Source organism: Nannobrachium achirus (genome assembly GCF_963921795.1).
Source record: "Nannobrachium achirus genome assembly, chromosome: 10".
Classification (NCBI taxonomy): domain Eukaryota; kingdom Metazoa; phylum Chordata; class Actinopteri; order Myctophiformes; family Myctophidae; genus Nannobrachium; species Nannobrachium achirus.
Genome location: NC_137819.1, coordinates 35,536,283 through 35,561,126, shown reverse-complemented (window position 1 = coordinate 35,561,126; position 24,844 = coordinate 35,536,283). Strand labels below are relative to the sequence as shown.

The 24,844-nt window shown below is 40.7% G+C and overlaps 1 protein-coding gene across 1 annotated transcript in view; it reads left to right on the top strand.

Moving 5' to 3' along the window:
- Nucleotides 1-24,844, top strand: part of pleca (plectin a) — a gene marked incomplete at its 3' end in the record, with an annotated part of 72,771 nt that overhangs the window by 5,214 nt on the left and 42,713 nt on the right. The window contains exons 3-4 of the mRNA XM_080735430.1: nt 20,365-20,499; nt 23,453-23,514. Coding sequence (XP_080591556.1) covers nt 20,365-20,499; nt 23,453-23,514 — 197 coding nt within the window. The remainder of the gene's footprint in view (nt 1-20,364; nt 20,500-23,452; nt 23,515-24,844) is intronic.

The following is a 24,844-nucleotide window of genomic DNA, read 5'->3' as shown; positions in this document are numbered from 1 at the left end:
TCCATGCTAAACCCTGCACCAATCAAAGTCACAGCATTGGTTTAAAGATGGCGATTCGGGGAGTTAAGATTTCAGAATTTCAACAAAAGACACATTGGTGTCTACATGACAAGAAAGAGAGACTGGTGTCTGACAAGAAAGAGACAGAGGAGAAAGTGGTACAGTCAGCTGGGGCATTAAGGCCACTGTGGCCTCAGGTCATGCCATTGTTTTGAGGGACACAAGGCCAAACTGAGGGGCAACGGCGGCCATGGCCTTCATGGCCTCTATGAAATTCCTGCCCTGCGTGCAATTATAGTAATAGAATGACAATTCATTACATAAATAAGGTAAAATTGAGAGACTTGGTTGCTTTGCATGATGGCACACTATCTGTGTATTTATTGTAGAGGTAGCACATTTGATGTGTGCTAGGTGTGTAGGTACAGTGCGTTAAAGTGAGTGTAAATGATATTATTATTATTTTATTTTAATAAGTATTAAATAGCTCTACATTACAATAACAATCATTGCTATATGATTCTCTTGAGTAAACAGAAAATATATTGATGCTGGAACAACACTATCAAATTGAAGCTGATGAATGATCTTTGTGGGGTTCTCTCTCCTGATTGGATACAATTGGTATCCCGACCTGGAAATAGATTTTCTGTTTACTAAAGAACTGGAGATATGTTACTGAACAAACACTCTATACAGCAATGATTATTATCTAGAGCTTTAACTTTCTTTTTACAAAAACACAGTACTAGTATGTACCTGTTTCACACTGTAGGTTTTACGGACGTAGTGGTGCTTATACATCATTTTATTGAGCCAGGACATAGAGCCATTAGAGCCATTGCATCAAACTTAAAGGACGACTTCGCCACTTTACAACCTATCTTCATATAATTGGTTCTCACTAATGTTCATGATAAAATAGCACAAATTATTTCTACTTTTCTGTGTCTCATAGAAGGGCTGTGGGCAGTTCAGAAACCTGCTTATCAGTGACATCATTGATGGAGAATCCAAGCTAATAGAAACTGCAGGCTTTCTATTCCTGAAGAATTTGTTGTCGCGATAATAAAAATCTAAATATATATATATTTTTAATCTTGTTTATAAAAAAACCATCTGCCTAAAGATGATGTCACTGGTAGGCAGGTTTCTCAACTGCCCACAGCCCTCCTAAAAGACACAGGAGTAGAACAAAATTATGTTTTATCGTGAACATTAGTGAGGACCAAATATATGAAGATAGGTTGAAAGTGGTAAAGAAGTCCTTTAAGAATAAAGGTATCAATCTGGGGGGGAAATAATAATATAGCCTACATATACACTTCCAAAGTATCCATGTGGAAGAATTACTGTGGGTAAAATGAGAGTACACTCCTGAACTGTCATGGGTGATTCATTTAAATACTGTATGAAGTTATTTTTACTCATCTTTAGAATTTGCATTGCAGGAATGCAAATGCCACTTGTGGTGCATGACAAGAGACATGCTTTATCAATGTGATCGTATTAGTTTCGGCTGGTTAGGGTATGTTGAGTGGACCGTTTTTAAAACCACTTAAACCCTTTGTTGACCCTGAGGGCTCTGTTCTATGCCCCCTCCTCGACCACGCATCACTTTGCAATGTGAGCTTGTAGACCGGCTATTTTCACAGAATATATATATATATATATATATGTTATATATGCTTTATTCACTGTGATAAGGAAAAAAGTGTTCATAGTACATGTACAGTAGGCTATCTTAAAAGTCATCTTCAGTTTGTGCGCTGTATATTTGAACTCACAGTTTTTGCGACCATAGGTCGCATATTAGTATGTAAACGGTCACAGCTTGTCCGTATGTATGTATCTCTGTATCCCTGTGGCCAATGTGGCCTCCATACAGTATATGGGTAACTGGTCCGATATACATCACTGGTCAGATGACCAAGAAGGCGTCTTACAACTTTACAAGTATAAGATATTGTCTGAGAAATGCTTTATCTTTTTCTATATTTTTAAGGCAATGGAGTGGTACGATAATAAGAGTAGCAGCTTCTTTTGTACAAACATCAAATATACAACAGTGGTACAAGGATTGCAGTTTTCACCTAAAACAACAATAAAAAAAATATATAGAATAAAGAAAATAGGTCGTTACAGACAAGTGAGCACAAACAGGCATGACAACAACAACCAAAAAAACAACAACAACAACAACAACAACAACAACAACAACAACATAAACATTAGTCAAACAACACATATCCATATCTGAAATACATATAAGAAATGCTTTATCTTGAGACGAGTTGCACACGTGTATCTATTCTGCATCTAGCTTAACTCATTCGTAGTTTACGGCCGAGGAGCCCGAAGATTTTTCAATGTCTTTCACTGCTGGCTTCTCCTACCTGTTAACGCGGGCGCTCATCCAGTTCCCATCGTGCGTGATCGGACACTGCTATGCATCGTGTGTTCGCGTATTTCCATCAGCCTTTTACATTTTTCCAATTGATCAATAAGTTCTCCGTCTGTAAGCCGCGGAGTTTACACAGAAAGCTAACGGGCCAAAATAGACGACGGACCATCCGCTTCCGGTTCACGGCCTCAATGTTAACTGGTCCGCTCAATAATGTGTCCGTGTAGAAACCGATCACGGAGCATTAGTTCCGGCCTATTTTGGTTCCGCTTCGATAAATTATTTCTTTTTAATTAAAGCTTATTAAATCTTCGGGTTCCTCGGGCATGGCAGGGAAGGGGTACAAAGGTGTATTTTTTTGGCAGAGGTTGAGTTAAGGCAAGACCCAATTTCATCAAGCAGTGGAATATTTTTTTTTAACTCAAATCTTTGCTTCTGGGGGTCCCTGGAACCAAATATTTTGAGATGGGGGTCTTGATGCAGAATAGATACTCGCACCTCAAAATCCATTGCTTTGTGTACATGGAACTGAATCAAGTCTTTTGTCAAGTCAGATCCAGGGACAGATCTTTACTGCAGGTTCTAGAAGCTAGCACAATTGCTCTGTTGAGGTCTGTATCCATTTCAGATAAACAAGTTATAAAGTATCAGTACTGCAATGTAGGAAAAAAAAGTTTACTTGAGTAAAAGTACAAAAGTACTGGTATCAAAATCAAAAGTAGAAAGTGAATGCTGAAGGTTCCGTTTTTCAAATGTATAAAAGTTTAATGTGCAAATAGCAGATCTACAAGCTCACAACAATGCATCGCATCGCGACTCATTGTGAGCTTGTAGATCATCTATTTTTAAATGGCCGACATGTATAGGGTATAGGGCTGAAGTGGTTACACTATGTAATAATAATCAAAATCTACAAACTAGTAACAAGTAACTAAAGTTGTCAAATAATTATAGTGGAATCTAAAGTACAATATTTGCCTCTGAGAAGTATTTGAGAAGATCTAAAAGTATTGAAATTGGAAATACCCCAGTAAAGTAAAAATCCCTGTACTTAAAGTATACTTAACTGCAGTACTTGAGTAAATGTACTTGGTTACTTTCCACCACTGGCCTAGTTTGTGAGCTTCCTGTGCTCAGCATATTTCTGAACTCCAGTAGGGATGACTTGTAGATGTGATGGTGGTACTGCTGCCCTCTGCTGGGACATTACAGTAGCACATGTACTTTACTAGAGAACATGTGCCTTGAAGCACATGGTCCTGACTGTAGTTTATAGTGTACATACTGTACAAATATAGTCAACTCTGCATACGTGTGTATGGCACTTGTGTGCGTGGCACAATCAGACAATTTACTTACACATTTTAGGTGTTATGGGGATGTTTATTTTTTATTTTTAGGGCTTTGGTGTGTGTATATACAGTACGTGGTCCGGGTGTATCTAACCTGTGTCATTCTAAGCACAAGGGACAAGGAAACACACAGTATGGAATTTCCATCTTGCACTAGTTCATACAACAACTAGGTATCCTCTTTTCTTTATCTTCATGAATGATTGTAAGGACGAAAGTGACAGATCCATAAAAAGAATATATATTGCGTAAAAGTAAATTTTCTTCTGTAATATAATTCAAAAAATGTAAACTTTCATATATTCTAGATACATTGCACATGCAGTGAAATATTCAAAATGTTTTTGTTAGAATTCAGATTTTTTTATACAGCTCATAAAATATCCATAACTCAAGATAGAATCCATAACTCAAGATAGGCCTATTACAATATCACACGAGACCACTCAAAACAAGGATTTATAATAGAGAAATGTCAACCGTCTGAAGATAGAGTTGCTTGAAGTCCAGTGGGAAGTTTCCGCAGTAAGTGATGATTTGTGTTGCTATGGCATCTGCATGCTTTTTACACAATATTCATATGTTTTTAGCTGGATGATCTGAAGGTAGCATTTACGCACTGGCCCCACGTCCAAATGTTCTCATGACCTTCCCTGGATGCACACGGCCTGCCCGAGATCTTTCCATTCTCAGGGCTGATATATGACTAAGCAAAGATCGGGAAAATGTGAGTCCAATTAAGCCACACTCAGCTTTTCCTGCCGCACCATGGCCGTGCCTCCGCGAGAGAGGGCAAAGCTGCAGAGCGCTCCAGATGGGAACATGTGGCAGTTGCCACCTAGAATCTCCCTGTTTAAGCCCAGCCTGCTGTGAACGTTAAACTCCAACATTTAGAAAGGCTGTGCATACTGTAAATGCAGTGACAACAGTAGCACATAGCAGAGCTTCGGTTAGTCTCTTATTTTCTGATGCAAGCGATAGGTTAAGATTAATTAATTGAATTCAACGCCAAGACGCATGGCTGCTACGATGGAAATGACTCATGTCATAGACATCATGGAAACATTGATCCAACAGGGCCAAGGTAGGAAGCATTTACTATCCGTACACTTCTGTCTTCTTACCAAGAGATGTCACCACAGTAGTACCTTATGCATAGGCTTGGCTTGGGATGAGATACTGTAGGACCAGCGAGTATGGCTGTGCCTCTTAGGTCTAGTTAGTGTCAGCAGTTATAAGGTTTTTGACAAAGCGTGTGATTTTTTTGAAATACTTACATTTTTACTGTAGTGTGCATTTGTAATTTGTGCTATTTGTGCTACTCCCAAATATGTTCCCATGCATTTATTGCAACCGTAGACTTACTACATATAGGGAGTAAGACTGAAGCAAATTATGGCTCATAGCTTTCTAAGACTTCGAGTAAAGACCCACGCTGTGTCTGTGGGTGTCTGGGATCATGTTCCCTGGTGTTAAACGCAGGGGGCGTGGGCAGGGGGTGAGGCCCTGACTGGCTGGTCCCCCAACCTCTCTCTGCCAATAGCACTCTGCCCCCTCATCATGGGTGATTTGCCTGCATTCTCAAAAGTGAGGGTCATTCCTATGGGGTGCCGTATATAATGTATACAGCTATATAAATAGCATGCCGATGATGACTAGCATCTGTTGCCTGTACTTGCCTTGTCTAGAGACACATTATTACAAGTTTAAATTGCACATTATGTCTAATCTAACTTTTGATTAGATAAAGTATCACTTAATCCCAATTTGTAGAGGGTTTTTGATCACTTGTGCTGATTTAAATACGTATGTGCAATGCTATTAAAGCCCTTAAGCTGTGTACCAGAGCCACTGCTCTGACCAGCACGCAGTACATTGTGACTGGATATTCTGCACAGTGCACACATGGGGATACATTTTCACTAATTTCCAGTTTTATTTTTTATGTCCTCCACAGACAAACCTTTGTTATGGTAGCCGGTTGGCAAATCCGTGTTTTCCGCTCTTTGTCTCCTTCCTGTAAGAAAATGAATGTGTCCCCTAGTATTTGCACAGCCCTGCAAATGGCTTGGATCCAGTACTGTTCGCCAGAGCACCAGAGATATGCAGTGCTTTCCACTGCGAACGGAACAAATTAAATCCAACTTGCGCGGCTGTCTAGTTTTTATTTCCCAGCCCCGCTCTTTTTTTCCCTTCTTTTTTCTTCCCTCATTCCTTTTCAGCACGCCCCCCTGGTTTTGATCAGTGAGCAGTGTCTTTAGGTCAGATGTGAATCCTTGCAGTTTTAGTTCAGAATAATGCTTGAAAGACACGAACGGGCTGAGTAAAGATGGACCTTTGCTGTTGTTCTTGTTGTCGAAAAAAAAGACCACATGGTAAGTGGATTATTTTATTTTTGTAGTAGGGACAGGTCTTATTATATTGGACTTTGTATCTTGGATCTTGAGGATGCTTTGAGAAGGTGACAGTAAGGAGAACGTGGTGAGGCATGCCACCTGTCCCACCCCCTTTGTTGGTACTTTGTTTTTGGTACAGGAGGATTTCAATCAAAGTTAACGTTGAGTTTCCAGTCATTGTGTGAAGTGTGAAGGTCATTACATAGAGCTTATCATTGTTTTGATAGTTTGATTGACGTCAAAATAACTTTTTTGTGATAGACCTACTACTCTTAAATTGGAATGTGCTATTAAACAATATACTTGCAGTCAATGTGAGAACATAAGACCTGGACTGCCTTAGGGGGTGATTGAACAAGCATCCTACCATGTGAGGATAGTAGAAGTGGGCTGACTCCACCCTTGTGGGAGTGGTAGGAGAGGTTAAACTGCTATAGCCAAACATCTGTATTTATTGCTTTTATTCCACTGCTTGATATTCACTCTGCAGTGCGCATCGTATTCTCATTCTCACTTTTATAACGGTCCAGAATGATATTTGGTTGACATTTCTGCACAGATCAAATGAGATCTTCCTGATTATGACCTGGTAAATTAATGGTCAGCGTCGAGGCATATGGTCCTTGCTGCATTTGTCCCTTCCCAATTATCTCACCTGATGTTTCGTGTTTGTCTGAGATATAGTTGTGGCCCAAGATGTTTCATAACATCTGTAACTGTGATGTAACTGTGATAACTGTTACAGATGTTACTGCTAGATTTTTGGGAACTCCATACTATATCCTAGCCTAGTTTGTTGAAGGTCTACTGTATGTGTCGAACCACAGTTTTGTTTACAGTATACGCTGACATTGAGCACGCCACAGGTGATGTCACTAGATCTATTTGGGCTCTTTTTTAATGGGAGGCGGCTGACTTGTGCCGCCGTCCCTTTACAAGCATGACACTGGTCTTGGTGCTGGGTTACAGCATGGTATTAAGGGTGTAACTGACACTCTGTAGTGCCGAGAAACTCTCCTGGCTGTGTTTGGCCAATTGAAAGTTCTTGAGGCAAATGTCAGTTTGATCACTGCAGGAAGCTTTTGATCTTGGCCATAACGTGGGTGGTGTGTGCACTGTGCACGCAGCTTAGGGTGGATCAGTAGATAGACATGGTTTGTTTGTTGAGAAAGGATATGGCCAAAAAGCTTTGCATAATAATGTATCCCTAAAATTAGAGTCTCTCTCTGTACAGGCCATGACGGTTACAGAATGAGTCAGTACTTTACAACCCTACAACTACTCAAAAGTGGCAATCTCAGGAATTTGCAGTGCAGAAGTACACGTTTACAGAATAATTGGGTAAAATGAGGAGAAAGAGATTTAGACAAAATTAGCTCATTTCTCTTGGTCTAGCCTACTTAAGGGAGGTATTTTAGCTCCTGGCTGCTGGCTATTTTAATAACAGGGGATGTCCTAAAAAAGAAAGGTGTATGGTAGATCTATTGACTGAGTCACGGAGAGGGTTTAAAGGAGATTCTTTTTAACCACCATTTCATTGGCTGATGGTAAAACACTATTCATTTATGCAGGCTTCTGGGAAGGTTATGGGCATGGGCTATGCTGTCCCAGCATAAGGAAGCAATTAGCATTCAGGAAAATTAAGATTAAGCCGCACTATGAAGCTGGATTGATGGTGAGCTGTCTGTCTGTTCTGTGAGGGAAAATAAAATGGGAGTCATGGTTTTAGTACAAACACAGAAAAGGGGGAAGGACTTGGATCATACATGACTCATAAAGTGGGATGGAAAATAACTGCAAGGGGCTTTGTTAAGGGGAAAATCATTCTATGGAGTTATTGAACAGTAAACTTGAAAGCAAGGTTAAGATGTACTACTGTATTTGTACTCCTTATCAATGCTGACCTGAGAGATAGAGAGGTGTGTATGTCTGTGTGAGTGTGTGTGTGTGTGTGTGTGTGTGTGTGTGTGTGTGTGTGTGTGTGTGTTACACAAAACAGCCTCATGTATTATTAACTGCTGCAGACAGGCTGCAGAGAGCCTGGCACTGGGAAATGCAGAGAGCCTCTCGCAATGGCCAAGTGGAGTCACTACAGCAGAGGACTAGGAACTACTTTTGAACACTGCAAAGAGCTTGTAGTAGTTAGAGAAAAGTAAATTGTGAACTAAGGTTACGTTTTAAATAACTAGAAAGAATAATAGAAAGAAAAGAAAGTGTCTGGCAGTGACAAAAGAGAGCGAGCGAAGAGAGAGAAAGAGGGGAGGGAGCTCACTCACTTCTGGAGCCAGAGAGGACTGACTCACTGGCAGGGAAAAAAAGAGGGAGGGAGGCGGGGTGCAGGGCTCGCTCCTCTCGGCTCATTCTCGTAAAAGTCGCGAGCAACTTGGCCACCGCTCTTGTTTTAAAGTCCTGGATGGCACCACACCCCTAGGACGCCCCCCTCCCTTCCTCCACCCTCCCTCACCTTTCACCCCAACCCTCCCACCTGTCCTTGGAGCCTGTGACTCTCCATTCTGTCCCAGGCCCGATGCCGGCAAGCCCCCCTGGAAATGTGTTCCCAACCCTCGTGGTTGTGGGACACTTGGTTACTCTATACGTCTTTTGGCAGTGGAGGCTACGTAAGAAGCAAGGTAAGACAGGTTTAGTTACAAGTCTTACTTCAGGAGAACTGCCGGTGCTAGTAGTTTGTGCCTGCGGGGAGGTAGATCAAAGTCGGTTTTGTCCTCTGTGGCAAACCGGCTGCCTTCGGTTGTCTTCACCATTCGTGCCTCCTCTCTGGTTTCTCTCTCACTGCGTTTGTCGTGATGCACACTCCCCTGTATCTCTTCCTCTCCCCCTCGTTTTTTTCCCTTCCCAACACTCCCCTCTCAGTTTCCTGCCGGTGGAGAGTGGTGTAGTTAACCCTGTAAATGCTGGTTGAAATGTGATGACGTAGGAGCTGGGGTATTACACTCAACTATACGTGTTGATGTTTAGGTCTGACTGGTTGTAATCTTTGCATTGTGTGTCTTAAAGACGTCGGGTTTTCTACTTTTGTGTTGTTCACGTCATTTTGTATGGATCAGGATTCAGGAGGGATCTTTTGACATTTGAGACTTTCTCAACTATGTGCTCAGTCTGGTTTGTTTATTAAAAGGAATTTCAACAGGCCCCAGCTGGCCTATACCCCTTCACATAGACAATCTGTTCTTAGAGGAGTGGGAGATCACAATGCATTCTGCTCACTTAACAACATGAAGGTTACCTCTAGGTATGTGGTGTTTAGCTGACAGACACACCTTGCTGATCTATAATTTACTGTTGACACGGTTCATCACGATGGTGGCCTGTCAAACAGCACTAGTACGTCTCTGGCTGCAGGTAACCAAACGAGCCACACCCAAAGGCAAATTACAGGATGCCTATCTGTAGGTGAAAGTCTGCAGGTGTGGGAAGAGGACGATAGTAGCCCTCTCCCTTCCACATTATAGTTGTGCTGTCAGAAAACCTGTTTAACAGCCACTGTACATATTTAAAAAAAATACTTAAGCATACAGTGAAGTGGCATATGATAATAAAGCATCTTAACATACATCTATGACATTTACTACAATTTTTTTAAATTAGACACCACCTGATGCCAACTTTAAAGGATAACAGTGTTATTTGAGAGGACCTTTGCCTTCAAATTTATTTTTGGGAGATAACTTTATTTTGTAGAACATTGCCCAGGCAGTTTGTAATGGCTTTGGAGTAGTGATGACAGGTTTATCATTATATAAGTCACACACACACACACACACACACACACACACACACACACACACACACACACACACACACACACACACACACACACACACACACACACACACGCATGCAGGAAGTCAAGGAGGGCCCGCCTAAAGCTGATAATTGGAGATTTTTCTACTGGATATGTTATGATATGAGGGCTAACTTTCAAAACAATGACTAGGCAGTGCAACTTGAGGAAAGATGGAGGTTCTGCGCAGTTGAAAAAGGAAACGTTCACTCCAGAGCTTATGAGGCAAAAAAGGGAGGCAATAAAATATGAAAGTGTTTAGATGACAAAAAAATAAAATAAAGAGCTACTGTATATCTAATCAATTTGCTGTTAGGGGATCTGCATTGATCGGGACCATACAGTACAGTATGCTAACTCTGTTGTTGTGGCTGCAGGTACAGCAAGGCTACTGCAGGTACTAATTCAACTAACAGATCAAATAGAATGTGACCAGGAAGAGAGGTTTGACTGGTAAATGGCGATAGGCCAAATGCCATCTCTACACTATATCCAGCTCATTTGCATGTGCAGAAACTAGGTTTCATGATTGGACTCGTAGCGATAGAGACTTTCTCTTGCCCAATTATATTACCATTAAACGTGTTAGTGCTATGTTTTTACTTTGTCCTAGAGGTGGTAGAAACAGACAGCAGTAGGCTTTCTGTTGACATTACACGTCTAGTTCAAACAAAAGGAAAGGTGCGTAGAGTGGACGTCACGTGCTGCGTGACGTTTGGCAAACAAAACCTGGCCAAGTGTACTTGTGTAAAGCAAGGCTGTAGTTTGTTATAACAAGGTGACTTTGGTGTCGTTCATTAAGGGGGAAGGTAGCTCTGGGGCAAAGGGGAATTACCCCGGCCAGGTTAAAAAAGGGAATTACCCCGGCCAGGTTAAAAAAAGCACACAGAATGTCTGCAGCCCTGCCACACGCAGAGGCCGGGTGATGATGGTCAACTCCACACAGGAAAGAGGAGGGGGTTGGGATGTCTGTGTATCCTAGATACAGACATAACATAACAAACTTATAGTTGCTGCTAAGCTGTGGCCGCGTGTTCCCGATCTGATCCTCAGGACCTTTGAACAATCTGAGTTATTTATTTGTGTGTGTGTGTGTGTGTGTGTGTGTGTGTGTGTGTGTGTGTGTGTGTGTGTGTGTGTGTGTGTGTGTGTGTGTGTGTGTGTGTGTGAGTGTGCGTGCGTGCGTGCGCGTGCTGTGTGTATGGCTGGATAATGAAAGAGTAATTTGCTCTCTGCGTGTGATTGTAATGATCACAGCTGAGAGTTTGTGCAGTAATTTAAGTACCGGTAGCAGACCATAATGACCATAGGTTGTAAATCATCTGCTTTCAGTTGGTTTGGGCTTCTCCTCATCTGTGTTCTCCTAAACTGTGGGATGGTATTATAGTGTTGCCTGCAGTTTAATACATTGCAAACCAAAAAGGAAAGCTATTGTCTGCTCTCCTCAATTGTTGTGCTTTTACTGTTCTTTTGCCTTGAGATTTCCGTCAACAGTGTTTTATTTGGCTTTCTATGGTCTCGGGAGATTAGAGGATTGCAATGCACTTTTATGGTACCATTCTTGATAGTGAATCTAATCCGTCCTTTCAGGAAGACACACCCAAGTGAGCATCAGACATTACTGTACAGTAGAGCAGGGGAGGGTACTGGAGACAAGGTTGCTCGGTCTGGTGAACGCCAAGACATATATTTTGAGTTGGCATGGATTCAGGTTTTTGTAAAGCCTCACTCATGTACCGCCGAACAACAGAGCATAAACTACTAGGCATTACTCTGTTGCTGTCTCTCTTAATTCGTAAGTTGTCCCTGTAACCATAATGAGATATTTTAAGAGCGTGTGCGTCCCGTTCAGGGACCACCATTGTGTCCTGACCTCCCGCCATGCCTTTCACAATGACCTGCAGACAACAAAGACACATGCGCACACTTGCACAAGACACATGCGCACACTTGCACAAATCCACACATACACACAGGTGCAACACAAGGCAACGCAACACAAGGCAACACAATTTAATTTTACTTTCAGAGTTAAATTAACACTCCATCGATCCTCTCCAGCATCTTGGCACGTCCTCAAGAATGAATGATACTGCAGTGTGCTTTGTTTAAAAGTGTCATGCTGATACAGCGTCTGAGATATGTCCGATTATGTTTCATAGGGTGAAGAGTCGGCAGCCTTGTCACATCAACGCCCTTTTCTGATCAAAACTGGCTCTCTCTCTCATATCAGGGAAAAGACCACCAACTACCTCTGCCAAAAAACGGGACTTTTTTAAATCTTCTTCATCAACCAAACATTCAAGGTTTTACTACAGGACAAGTTGAGGGTGACTTTTGATTAGAATTTAATTTCTGTTTTCTCATTTTGATTGGTTTGAATATTTTCTTTTTCTTTTTTTGAAATGTGAAACTCAATTCTCATAGTCTTAAAGCATAGGTTTACTTTTAGGAATTTATTTTTTGTTTGTTTCAAACAGTGTGCTAATTGTGGTCCACAGAATTCATCAGATGCGGTAGACTCACAGTCATGATTGATAATACCAGTATAACACTGGTATAATACTGGTATTACAGAGACGTGTGTTTAAAATATAAAACATACAAAAAAGAATGTATGAAATACATGAATACACCCTGTTTTTGACAGAATCTTTATCTCCCATGTGTTAGTAAGTTTTTAACAATGACATTTATTTTTGTTTTAAAAATGAAAAAGGGCAAACAATATAGTTAAATTGTGAATGGTTGCATATCAAGTGAGCTTTATACTTAATTTTATAAATGTATGGTGTGATTATCAGCCTAGTAACCTAGAAGAAATAATCTGGGTCAGTGGCTGCTGAGAATAAAAGTTAATTTGGAACTATTGAGCACTTAAATAAAATAAGATCCTTAAACACCCACAACTGACATTTTCCCCCTCAGCTACACTTTTGAATGGTTGACAAGTATGTTTGGGAATGAATTATTCTCTTATAGGAAATTTACCCCATGTTTGTTCTTCTATTCTTATTAAAATACATTTGGAATACAAGTCTGATTTTCTTTTTAATCTATACCTTTCTTTAAGTAAAAGTAGACTTTGTATGTTGAATGTGTTTAATTGTGATTCAGATTCTGCAAAGGGGTCCCTGTGGTGAAGAAAGAAACAAGGAACAGAAACAATTGAAATATTTACTGGAATTGGTGTGCCAGAACAAATACTTGGCTTGTATTGCAGATAATGTGTAATATATTGCACAAATGAAGTGGGGGAAAAAAACAATGTATTTTACTGTGCGTCCATGAATATGAAATGCTTTCAATGTTATGGAAAGAGAAGACAATCATGCTCTGTTCATATTATTTATGACGCACAGCTGTTATGAATGTGCCTAAACCCTAAAGTATCATTTATCACCCATGGCACATGCTGTAGCCTATACACAGTTGGTCCTATCCTGTGCAACAGAGTATTCACATGCAGGCTGTGTAATCACTCACTGTAGGCTACTCTCTATCTGGGCCATGTATCAACACAATAAATGATCTGATATTTCTGACCAAATAAATACAGTCTATTTTTTAATTGTTCCAATTATTTTCTAAAGAATAAAATAGTTTTTTAAAACGAGGAAATGAAATCAACATGCCATATCATATTTTAATATCCCAAATCCCAGTCATAGCCTATCTAGTCTCATATCGCGAAATTATAATAAATGTATAATAATCAAACATAAATGTATGAATGAATGAACCATTGTAAATCGCTTTGAGCACTTGGAAAAGCGCTATAAAAATGCAATTAATTATTATAATATTGCCCTGCCCAGCCCAATTATTATTTTTGAGGACTATATTCACCTACTCCAGGCTGTAACTCCCTGTAGTAAGGATTAGTGGAGAATCAGAAAGCCTGATGGGCGAGGTTAAGTGGAGAATGAGTGAATGATTTCGGACAAGCCACAGTTGAAAGAAATGTGGAAGAAATCACTCAGAGTAGAGGGAGGGCGGGGTCTGGTTGGTAATGATATGAGTAATACTATTACTATATGAACGGTCTGTCCTGCCAAAAGATCGGCCTTCATTTCTGTATTAAAACATTCCATGGTGCCTTATTATGTAATGTTTGGTAACGAAGGCACAGCCATTACACCGCCATGCTAAAATAGAGACAGACATCTCGTGCGGAACTCTAGCAGTCAACAGTGTGTAAACGCTGCTCCAGACGGAGGCAGGCGTTCTAATCTGGGATGTTTCCTTGTTCCATGTTATCATCTTGTCCAACGGCTGCGCTGAGCGCCGGGCGCGCAGAATGGAGGAGAAGAGCGCTCGCTCCTGCATTTCATTAAACAGAACAAATGTGGGCCGGGCTTTTGGAGAGGGAAGATTTGACTATTTGCAATCCGATACGACCCCTTTTTTGTGGCTTCGGTAGAGGAGAAAGGATTCCTTCTTTTTTTGTCTGAAGGGCTGAAACACTTCTCTGAACTCAAGAGGACGAACGCGTGCGACAGCATACACGTTTTTGGGGGGTGTGGGGGGGGTTTTAAAGAGTGCCCACAGTGGTGCGCATTTACGCACAGCAGCGCGCAAACAAAACAAAACAGGATGGCGGCAGAACTTGTCACAGATAGTGCCATCGCAGCTAAGTCTTCTTGGTATGGCGCCTTCGACCGGGAAATTATTTATGGACGCGCTAATTACATCCACGAAATGAGTTGTGGTGAAGTGGGATCCCATCTGTACAGCCGTATGTGTTGCGCAGGTAAGCACTGGCAGTGGCAGCGCTGTGTCCTGGTCATCAACTGTGTCTGTCTCCAAGCGTCTCCGTCCGTGTAATAGGAGGAGTTGTTGTGTGTGCTGAGGGAGGGCCGGGGTGGGTGGGAGAGAGTGATTGAGCGAGTGGGGTCTAATGGTTTTTGACCTATTGCATGCCAGCATTGCGTTGGCAACAGTACGCCGAAAATAGCAGATCTACAAGCTCACAAATCACAATGCATTGCAACGCTCAATGCGCTGTGAGCTTGTTGATCGGCGTTCCTCAAATGTCGACACTGTCGGACTCGTACGACGAAGTGCACGTCAGACTTAATGGTGTGATAACGGTACAGTTAATTATAGACGAGCGTCAACTGCCAATTAAGTTGTAGCCTATTTGTAGGCCTACTGCATTTATCTGGGGATATTATGGGTGTTATATAGGTCTAACGCTTGCTCTAATGCTCTTACATAAATTATATTTTTTGCATAGTAGCCTGTGTTTTATTTGTTCATGGGTTGTAAAAAGGGACCCCAATTTAAACAAGTCTATACAGCTTTCTTGTGGTGTTCATCCTTTTAGTTGACCTTGTATCAGTGAACTGTACTGTCCCTTACCTTTTCATATGCAAACTTCTAATAAAGTCTTCAATCAATCAATCAATCAATCAATCAATGAATCAACATTCCGGAGGCTTCCAAACTATGAAGAATTATTGATAATGGGCCTATCCTCAATTCATTATTAATATTTGATAGTATTAGAACTTTTTAGGTTATTAATTTTAGTAGGCCTACTATGTGCACGATTTACAGCCAAAATGTCAATCACAGTCACTTTTTTATTCACTATGTAGACTATATCATAATGTGATCAGCATCACTCATTCATTGCTCTTTGCAAAGTGCACCAAGGAACGTTTACACAAGAATTGGGCTTACATAGGCCTATCGCCCAAATACCTTTGATCTATTAAAATTAAGATTCAGAACAACAACAAAAAAAAATGTTTGGACAGCCTATTTTAGATATTGGTGCTGCAAGAAATCCTTTGTCTGAAAAAGTATACATTATACAACTAGTTTTGACTGTGCTGTGCCCCTCTATGCAACAGCTTAAACATTAACCACATTTCTTATCACGTCCTTCTTCCACTCTAGTCATGTAAAACATTATGGTTATCATTATGATTGGACTGTATAAAATCTAACGGGACCGCTCAAGATTCCCCAAAAGGAGGCTGTTTCTTTTTTTCATTTTTTTTCCTGAAGTCCCCTTTGCTCCAGAGCAAGTATTTTCTTTTGCCAACAACTCACTTATAAATCATACGTCAATGGACTCCCAGCTTCTGTGTGTTTTGGTATGTTGTCATGGAAACGTCTCTCTCACGTTTCATATTACGGCAATCGAGAGTGACTGTCCAGCAACACGAGCCAAAACACTGTCGGCCACTGTTGAACTACTACTTACTACTACTTTCCACCGTTGTCATAATAACTCTTGACTAGAATGTGGAAAGAAAGGCAGAGAAAATCACCAGTGACATATTTTATTTAGTTATTTTTCAGTTCTAGCCTAATTTGGCTGGTGATAAGTTGTAGATAACATTTGAGGTGTGCAACATAGAATACAGTACTATCCCATTTTCAACAGAGGAGGGAGACAAACATCCTCTCCTCCTTTGGCTACCACAGCTGAAGAGCCCATCTCCATCCAAATTACCCAGCAGTGATACCATACTTTTGTAACCACAAATTAATGAACAGAATGTGTTCCTAATACATTCCATTTGGTGTCTGGGTGCATATTCCTGCAGTGCAAATGGTCACATCTTTCTTTAACAAGAGTTGGTGTCATCTGTTTCTTTCCATGGAGGATGCAGAGACATCATAATTAGGGCTGCAACTATCGATTATTTCTCCATTATTCCTGTGATTATTCTATTGATTACTTTTTTGATTGAGTAAATCAAATAATCGAGATGCACATTTTTATTTTTTAATTCGTTTTATATCAACAAATCAATGCAAAAAGATTCAAATGTATTTTCATAATCCATTAAGTCAATTAGTATGAAACACTTAAGCCTATTTTATTCTTACACTGTTGTCGTTAGCCGAAAAGATTTGCCGATCTACAAGCTCACAACGAGTTGCAAAGAGCTTGTAGATAAGCTATTTCTTTTTTAAATATTTGTTTGGGGAAACAAAGCTACCCCTTCCCTATTTTTATGAAAATTGTTTATCGATGATGTTTCTATAATGATTAAATCGATTAGTTCAATTAACTGTTGCATCTGTAATCCATAATAACAACAACACAGCTATAGCTTTGCAGTCTATGATAGATCATATATTGTTTTTATAATGGCCTCTTTATTGCACGTTGGGATCTGCTGCCATAATGCCCCCAGGGCTTCCATTCCATACCTTCTCTATGAGCCCACTGAACCATCCCACTTTCAGCCCATTACTCCTTTCTTATTAATCAGATCATAAGCCCTGAATAAGGTTTCGGCAAATGTTTATTAACATTCCTCCCCTCTAAGAGGTCAGTGTTGTTGCGTGTTATCACGTGCACAGAGAGCGATGGTTAGGTGGGTGAGGTGATGGGGTTATCGCAGGGAGCTGGCTCCCCCTGTCTGTGTGGTGGATGGGTGTACGCCCCAAGTAGGAATGCTCAGAAAGAATACGCAATAAAATCCAGAGTGTTTGGTTTTTAGTCGGTTTAACTCTCTGAGAGTGTAAAAATGGACCCTTGAGGTTGATGGTGTACAAGCTCCCCGTCATGCCAAAGCTGTCATCGTAAAACATGCTATTACGACTTCTGGCTCATCCCTGCAGTATATGCTACAGGGGGAAAAGTCACCCCTTAAATTAGGCCAATGTGTTCCAACTTGTTGCTATTCTTAAAATAATACAAAAAAGGGTGACTGGTGGTATTTTTATATAGCAACACAACCTCATATTTCTAATAACCGTGTATTACAACTAATCTAGAAATGTCCCGTGGAGCATGACTCTATATGAAAAGTATTTTTAATCTAGTGGCAAGTTAAAAACACAAATCTATTAAAAATGGTAGTTAAATGGTATTAAATGTGGTAGTTGATTAATTAATGAATGCTAATTTATTTCAGCATACACGGTTTATAAAGGTAATACGAATGATAGCACTTTGGATTTGATCTGCTTGAACATTCCTCAATGTTTTGTTATCAGGTTATCAAGTTCATATTCCAGGACATTATTTGATTCTCAAAGAGACACCATGCACATCCGCAATAGACAAAACATACAGAAAACAATGTGTGCAACACGTGAAATGAATAATGAAACAATTATGCACCGTGCATATTTTGTAATAGACAAAAACATTTGCAGACATAAGACATATGTGAGACACATGAAATTAATAACGAAAAATTCAGAAAATGCTATAAAACAGGAGGGCTGGGAGCATGAAGTCTGTTGAGCATTTGAGCAGCTTTGACCTCCTTGGGTTATTTTACTTTCATTTCACTTTGAAGGCTTAGGCTACACTTGGTTGGGGGTTTTGGTATGGTTCTGTAATTCGTAATGCATGTATTATGATTAGGGGCTGCATCAGAACCAAATAAGGCACCTAGAGCAGAGGTAGTATATCAGCAACTTCTTCTCATGTTCCAACAAGCCAACGCCCAGCGCAGGCATCCAAAGAATCCCTCTCCTCTCCAAGATCTTGTCTCAGTATCTCCTTTGAAAGAAGAAGATGGATGCTGCTAAGGGTGAAAGGTGTCCCGGGTACCTTGGTGCTATGTGACACATCTGTGAAGGTGCTAGGCTACAGCACTGGAGGCCTTGAACCAGGTCGTGACCATGGTTCCGTCAAATAGCTTCCGTCCTGTATTCCCTGAGAGCAATGTCTGTATTGCACATGTCAGACGTTACCTAATTGTTTTTATCATTTTGAGACTACAGATGTGCAGAGGTGATTTGCTTTATAAACGAAGAAAGTGCTGATGCGTGCTTCCTTCATTGCGTGTGGAACGTAGTCGTACTGTTGTAGACACACCGGACACACCGCTCACCTCAGTCTGCCTTGGATTTGATACTCTCTAGTCACACAATAGCTGCATTGTGGGCAAACTAATTTCTCACAGCCCGCTGGCATGTTTTTCTGACGCTTTTGTTTGTCTTTTGTCGGTTCCAACTCCAGAAAATCAAAACCAAATGCTTGAAAGAAATCATTTGTCTCAGACAAGAATGCTCAGCGATGTTCTTTTTAGAAAATCTCGAAATAGTTACATTCTTGTTGGCTTTGGATTCTTGTTCATCCCCCAAAGTATCCTCCCGTCACCCACCCTCATTCACTGGAAACAACCTCTTCAATGAAGAGATCCCTGTAATTGTGCCCCAATGGAAGAATAAAATATATAGTCAATGTGCACTGTAATTGTGCTCTGATGGAGTCAGAAAATCCATACCCGAGGGAAGGTTACTGGGTGAATGTGGGACAATGTTCTTTGGTAGTGAGAATTGGTTTCCATTGTGTACATTGCCTCCTACCCTGGTCCTCTCTGCTAAAGAACAGGCCATTCATTCAGTGTGCTGTGATGTGTGGCGTGTGTCCAGCCTCTCTGCCACTGGCCACACACTTGGAGTTGGTGGCTTGAACACGTGGTGCTCATTTAGGGTCAGTAGGCAGTGGGCACTGGTGGACCATTTCAGTCAAGCTGGACCATTTCGCTTAAGCTGGACAATAGGGATGCCCACCTACTCACATTAGTGGTGTTCTTGTTTGTGTTTAGACTGATAACTCACTTTGTTCCCAAAAAACAGCTAAATTAGAAACATTTAAATACTACTGTAGTTACTGTAGTATTACATTTGTGTCATTTTGCTGATACTTATTTAAAGCTTGCTCTAACTTCAGACAAAGGTGAATAGCCTACTATTCATCTATTACGTTTTTGATGGCTATTAACTTATGTTTAAAATTAGTAATGAGTTGCGAGTCTCATTGTATTTAACTTTTATATTTTACATTTAACTTGAAATTCCATATACATTTTATTGGCTTAATCAGCTAAGCACATGAAGCTAAACTAAATTTTTAAAGCAAAATGCCTTCTAGCAAATACCTGAGTGACACACAATAAATACAACAGTGGGATAAGCCTGAAGGTTATGAACAGATGTGAATTAACTTTCAGGTCCATTTGGCACTCAGGTATGCCGAGTTATGTAACTGTGCTCCTCTGCTGTGGCACCCCATTGTCTTTGCAAACTTCTTCCACTGATTTGGTGCAGAGGACAGCTAGGTTTAGGGTTGTCTTTGTTAAGGCATGGCCTGGGTGGAGTGCGGTGGGCTGGGTTTGGGTGTATGGGGTTGGGCTGGGCCGGGCCTGGAGGAACAGACTCTCCCCCCCCCCTCTCTACATAGACCACAGTGTTGTGAATGACAGGTCCTGACATTGTAGCCTGCAGGCAGGCATTTTGTAAGACTAAGAAAAGGAAAAAAAAAGAGAACAGTGTGTCAGAGACAGTAAATGCTGGGAAAAAAAAGAAGTGCAGGAACTGTAATGGGGGCTGACACTCCTACTTAGCAGCACACCCCCTCCGAAGTTGAACGGTGCAAACTGTCTACAGTTATCTGTTTGTTGTTTCTTGCATTGAGTCAAGGACGCCGATCTGGCCGTGCAATGGCAATGCACCACAGCTTCAGAAATTACTCCTCTGACAGCGTGAGTAGTGACGGGGTCTTCATAGAGGACTCATACTACCAGGGCAGACTTAAGGCCACTGACTACAGAAAAGGTAGAGTTTTTATTCCAGTCTTTGTTGCAATGCCACAGACAGTTTTGCTGTATTTTCCCCCTCCCCTTGTTGTTGTTTCTGTGAAGTCTGTGATAGGAAAGATGTGTGCTAATAGGAAAGATATGAGCTTTGAATGAAATTCTTTGGTGCATTGCTTGGTTGCAATTAGATGTTTTGTGTGCAGGTCTATGTCAAGCCTTTTGGTTATGAGTTATGGTTATGACAGTTAGGTATTTATGTAAATGTTTACCTTCTATATATTCTGATGTGAGGTCTGTCTTCTATATCTACTGCCTCCTCTCAAATGTGCCACACCCCTTTGTTGTCATGGTTACTCCTTCGTTTAACCACATGAACTGTGGCGTCCCCATATTTTGGACATGTTGTTATAGGCGAGAATCTTTAAGATGTATCAACATTTCTCAAAATGTTCTATTTTGTTCTAAAATAGACAATCTATAGATACAAGCTCACACCTGTCGATTGTAGATCGGCTGTCTTCAAACAGTCAAAGTATAAAATAGGGCTTAAGTGGTCAATGGTTTGCTGTAATATAGGAAACATATGTGAATCTGATATTGCTCTTTTGTCACTAAGTTTCCATGTTTTCTATCACACAAGTATCAAACAACTGTTGGTTACAGTATTATTTTAATTTAATTGAGATTGCAATATACTGTAGCAGTAAGGGATATAGAATCATAATGGGTAGATCCGGCTACTGCTTTAGGCTACAAAGGTCTACTAAACACAAACATGCTGGAGATGAATCATTATTTGACTCACTTTCAGTCGTCTTGTTTGAAATGGTCCGTCTGGAATGTGTTTTGGTCCGATTTGGAATGTTAATGGTAACCCTGACCTTTACTGCCTTAAAGGAGTAGTTCACCCTCAAAATTTCCTATCGATTCAATAGTTCAATAATACTTTTTTGTTTTTGTCGCATTCCTAAGCCAATAATTTGAGGAGATTATTTGTAGACCCAAATGCATTTGGGTCTCCTTCCGGAATCAATGGGGAATGCGTCAAAAACAAAAAAAATATATTATTGAACACAAGTCTCCATGGGATGAGTAATCAATAGAAAGAAAGTCATTTTGGGTGTGAACTACTCCTTTAAGGCTTATACTTCATTGCACATCAGCAACTTTGCTGAATAAAATTATCACAAATCAAACGTATTTCCAGCCTTTGCATCTTAAGTGATAACACAGAGAAACAGAATGCTTGTCCAGAGCAGACAATAATAACAACATTATGACTGCATGGCAGCCTTACATAAGTTTCCTAGTTTCCTGCATTCGTGTCTATAATTTCCCACATTTCCAGAATCAGGGTCACTGTATTTGAAAAGTATATTATGTGTACAAGATTTTCTCTCTGTGACATATTGTGCCATAAAATCAACACTCACATTGACATAATGCTGTATAGCTGCTGCTCAGTGCTAAGTTACTGCCTTATTTCCTATTGTAAATTCAGAAAGGAAGAGGGCATACGTCAGGTTGCAGCTGCAGGGCTGAGACCATCAGTTTATTTGCAAAGAATGTTCTTTATAAAAATTAAAAATAAAACTGTAATGGGATGTTAATGAGAACATTACAAAATTACAACTGAAGTAATTCTGACATTGTTCCTCGCCCTTCACTGGTTTTTATTTCCACTTTTCCGTTCAAATACACATCTAATGAAGAAAAAGGAAATATCCACACACGATAGGTTGCTCTCCCGTCTTTTCTAAATTATTTTACCCATAGAGACTATATAGAACTTGAACTTGTTTTTCTTCATTTGATAATTCTTTGAGTGCAGCAACGTTTTTGAGCGGTGGTCACACCGTCTCCATAGCGTGGCCGTGTGTGTAGGTATGTATGTTTGTTTGTTTGTTTGTATGTCTGTATGTAGCCTCAAGTGGTGTAGTACCTTTTATGACCACACATGTTAAGGGAGGGGCGCTGTTTTCAGGCCAGGCCAGGCCAGGCACACACACACACGCACACACACACACACACACACACAGGGGGGGGGGGGGGGGGGGGGGGGGGAGATAAACCACCGCTCAGTTCACACGGGTGTGATTTTAAAGAAACTGTGGGGATGTGCAATTGTGCATATCCTACTCCTTTTTCATTCTAGCCATATGAGTCACAAAAGTAATGGCATAGTTAAATTGCTGTTGGCACTGGAGTTCTTTGGTTTCTTTCTGCTCCAGCCTGGCTTTGATATGATTATCTTATCTTTTACACAAGACCAGCATTGATGAGCTCGTGTCCTGGGAAAGGAACAGAGGCTTTCACTTGAGTTCAATGAGGAAACATTGTTATCTCCTACGTATGTGCTATGGTCTAACAAATACCTATCATCAGTGATGAGTCTGATGACAGTCCCGGTAGTGCTGTGGATACTGTAAACAGCAGGGAGTGAGAACTTTCTTGACAGCTGAGTTTACACCTGGTTTTAAAGTTGAATGTGTAAAAACAACATTGCACAACATGTGGATGATGGTATTTGATAAGGTGACCGATCTGCTTCTTCCAACACTCAAACAAGCGTTGACAGACCCTGAGTTGGATTAATCAAACTGTGGGATCTATGGCGTTTGCAAGGTGGAACATGTTCTTTTAGAGGTGATGTTTCATATAGGACTAAAACATATTACAACTTGATTTCTATAACTATATCCAGCCTCTTAGTAGCTTTATTAATCTTGGATAAGGGAGGCTTTGTTGACATACAGTATGTTCCATTGGAGTGACATTTATGCACACTTGGTATCTCTGTAGTCGGAAGTATTTTTGGTGTCAATTAATGTAGTACAAATGATACACCTGTAGTAATAAGTCCCCCTCTCTCTCACTCTTTCTTTTTCTCTCTCTTTCTCTCTCTCTCTCTCTCTCTCTCTCTCTCTCTCTCTCTCTCTCTCTCTCTCTCTGTCTCTATCTGGCTTTTACAGATGAACGGGACCGGGTTCAGAAAAAGACCTTCACAAAATGGGTGAACAAGCATTTAGTGAAGGTAAGACCACACCACACCACAGCAACGCCCACTAATAACAATTCCCATCTTCAGGCAGAACACAATTAGCAGGTAATAAAATGGAACAAGTTTAGTAGTTTTTGGTGCCAATAGAACAAGAAGCTGCAGCTCATTAGTGGCTTAGTTAATAGCCCAACGGTAAACGGAATGGTAAAACAATGTCTTGGGATGACTCTGTGAACAACATACTGTGGTAAATATCTACAGCAGTAGTACATATTTACAACAGTTTGGGAAAAAACTATTGTGCTTCTCCATTAACTGAAAATAAAATGCAGAACAAAATCCAGCCTGGACCCCATACCGCTAATAAAATCTGAAATGTCTTAGAGAAGCAACCTACAATGTACTTCTTCTTCTGAGCTCAATAAAACACACATGCTATTTGCGTTAACTGTATGCGTGTGTGAGAATGAGTCAGAAACACCTGGTGTCACTTTATCTGGTTCAGGGAGGCTGCAGCATGGCTGGGGCGGGATGGAGAGCAGGGTAGGGCTCAGGTTTCCACATCTGGTTTGCAGACAGCCAGGCGGGCTTATTGAACGTATTGCAGTGGGCAGATAGAGACCATGGAAGAGCCAGAAGAAACCCATGCCTCCACCCACAACGCTTCATTTTTCTAAAACCGTAGGCACTGGTGGTGCTGTGGAGATGGTTTGGATGGAAGCAAGCAAAATGGCGTATGTTATCTTATGGTGATCTCTTTGGGATCTTGGGTGTAATTGTGGTGTCATTATGGTTTCCATTTGGCTCCACCGGAGAGATTGTTTTGTCACACCAAGAACTGGATTCTCTGACACAAGTTTGGAGAGTGACAGTCCTGTCATAATTCAAAGTAGTTCGGCCCCCAGATGGTCTGCATCCTTGTTATGTAATTACATTCCAAGAATGAAGCAAACAGCGCTTATTACTGAATGGTGTCCTAAATCTTACAATCATGGCTTTTTAACAGCTTTTAAGAAATCTCACTCATAAATTACCTCATAAACATTCTATAAAGTAAGAATTAAAAACAACTGTTTGTGTTCTTTTATTGTTAAAAAAACAAAAAAACAACAACTTTAGTCTCAATTCTATTGCCGCAACTGTATTAGACCTTGAATTGTAAGCAATGGTCTGGTCTTATACCGAACAAACAACATGTCTCCTCCTGGAGTGTGTTGTCTGCTGTATCTGCTGCTGCTGAGTCAGCACGGTCAAGGTGATGGATTTTTTTTGTCCCCAGAGAAATGAAGTGTGGGCTGCTGAACTCTGTGTGGAATTCCTGGTGCAAGCCAAGCATGAAAGGGGCGTGGTGAATGTTCTCTGG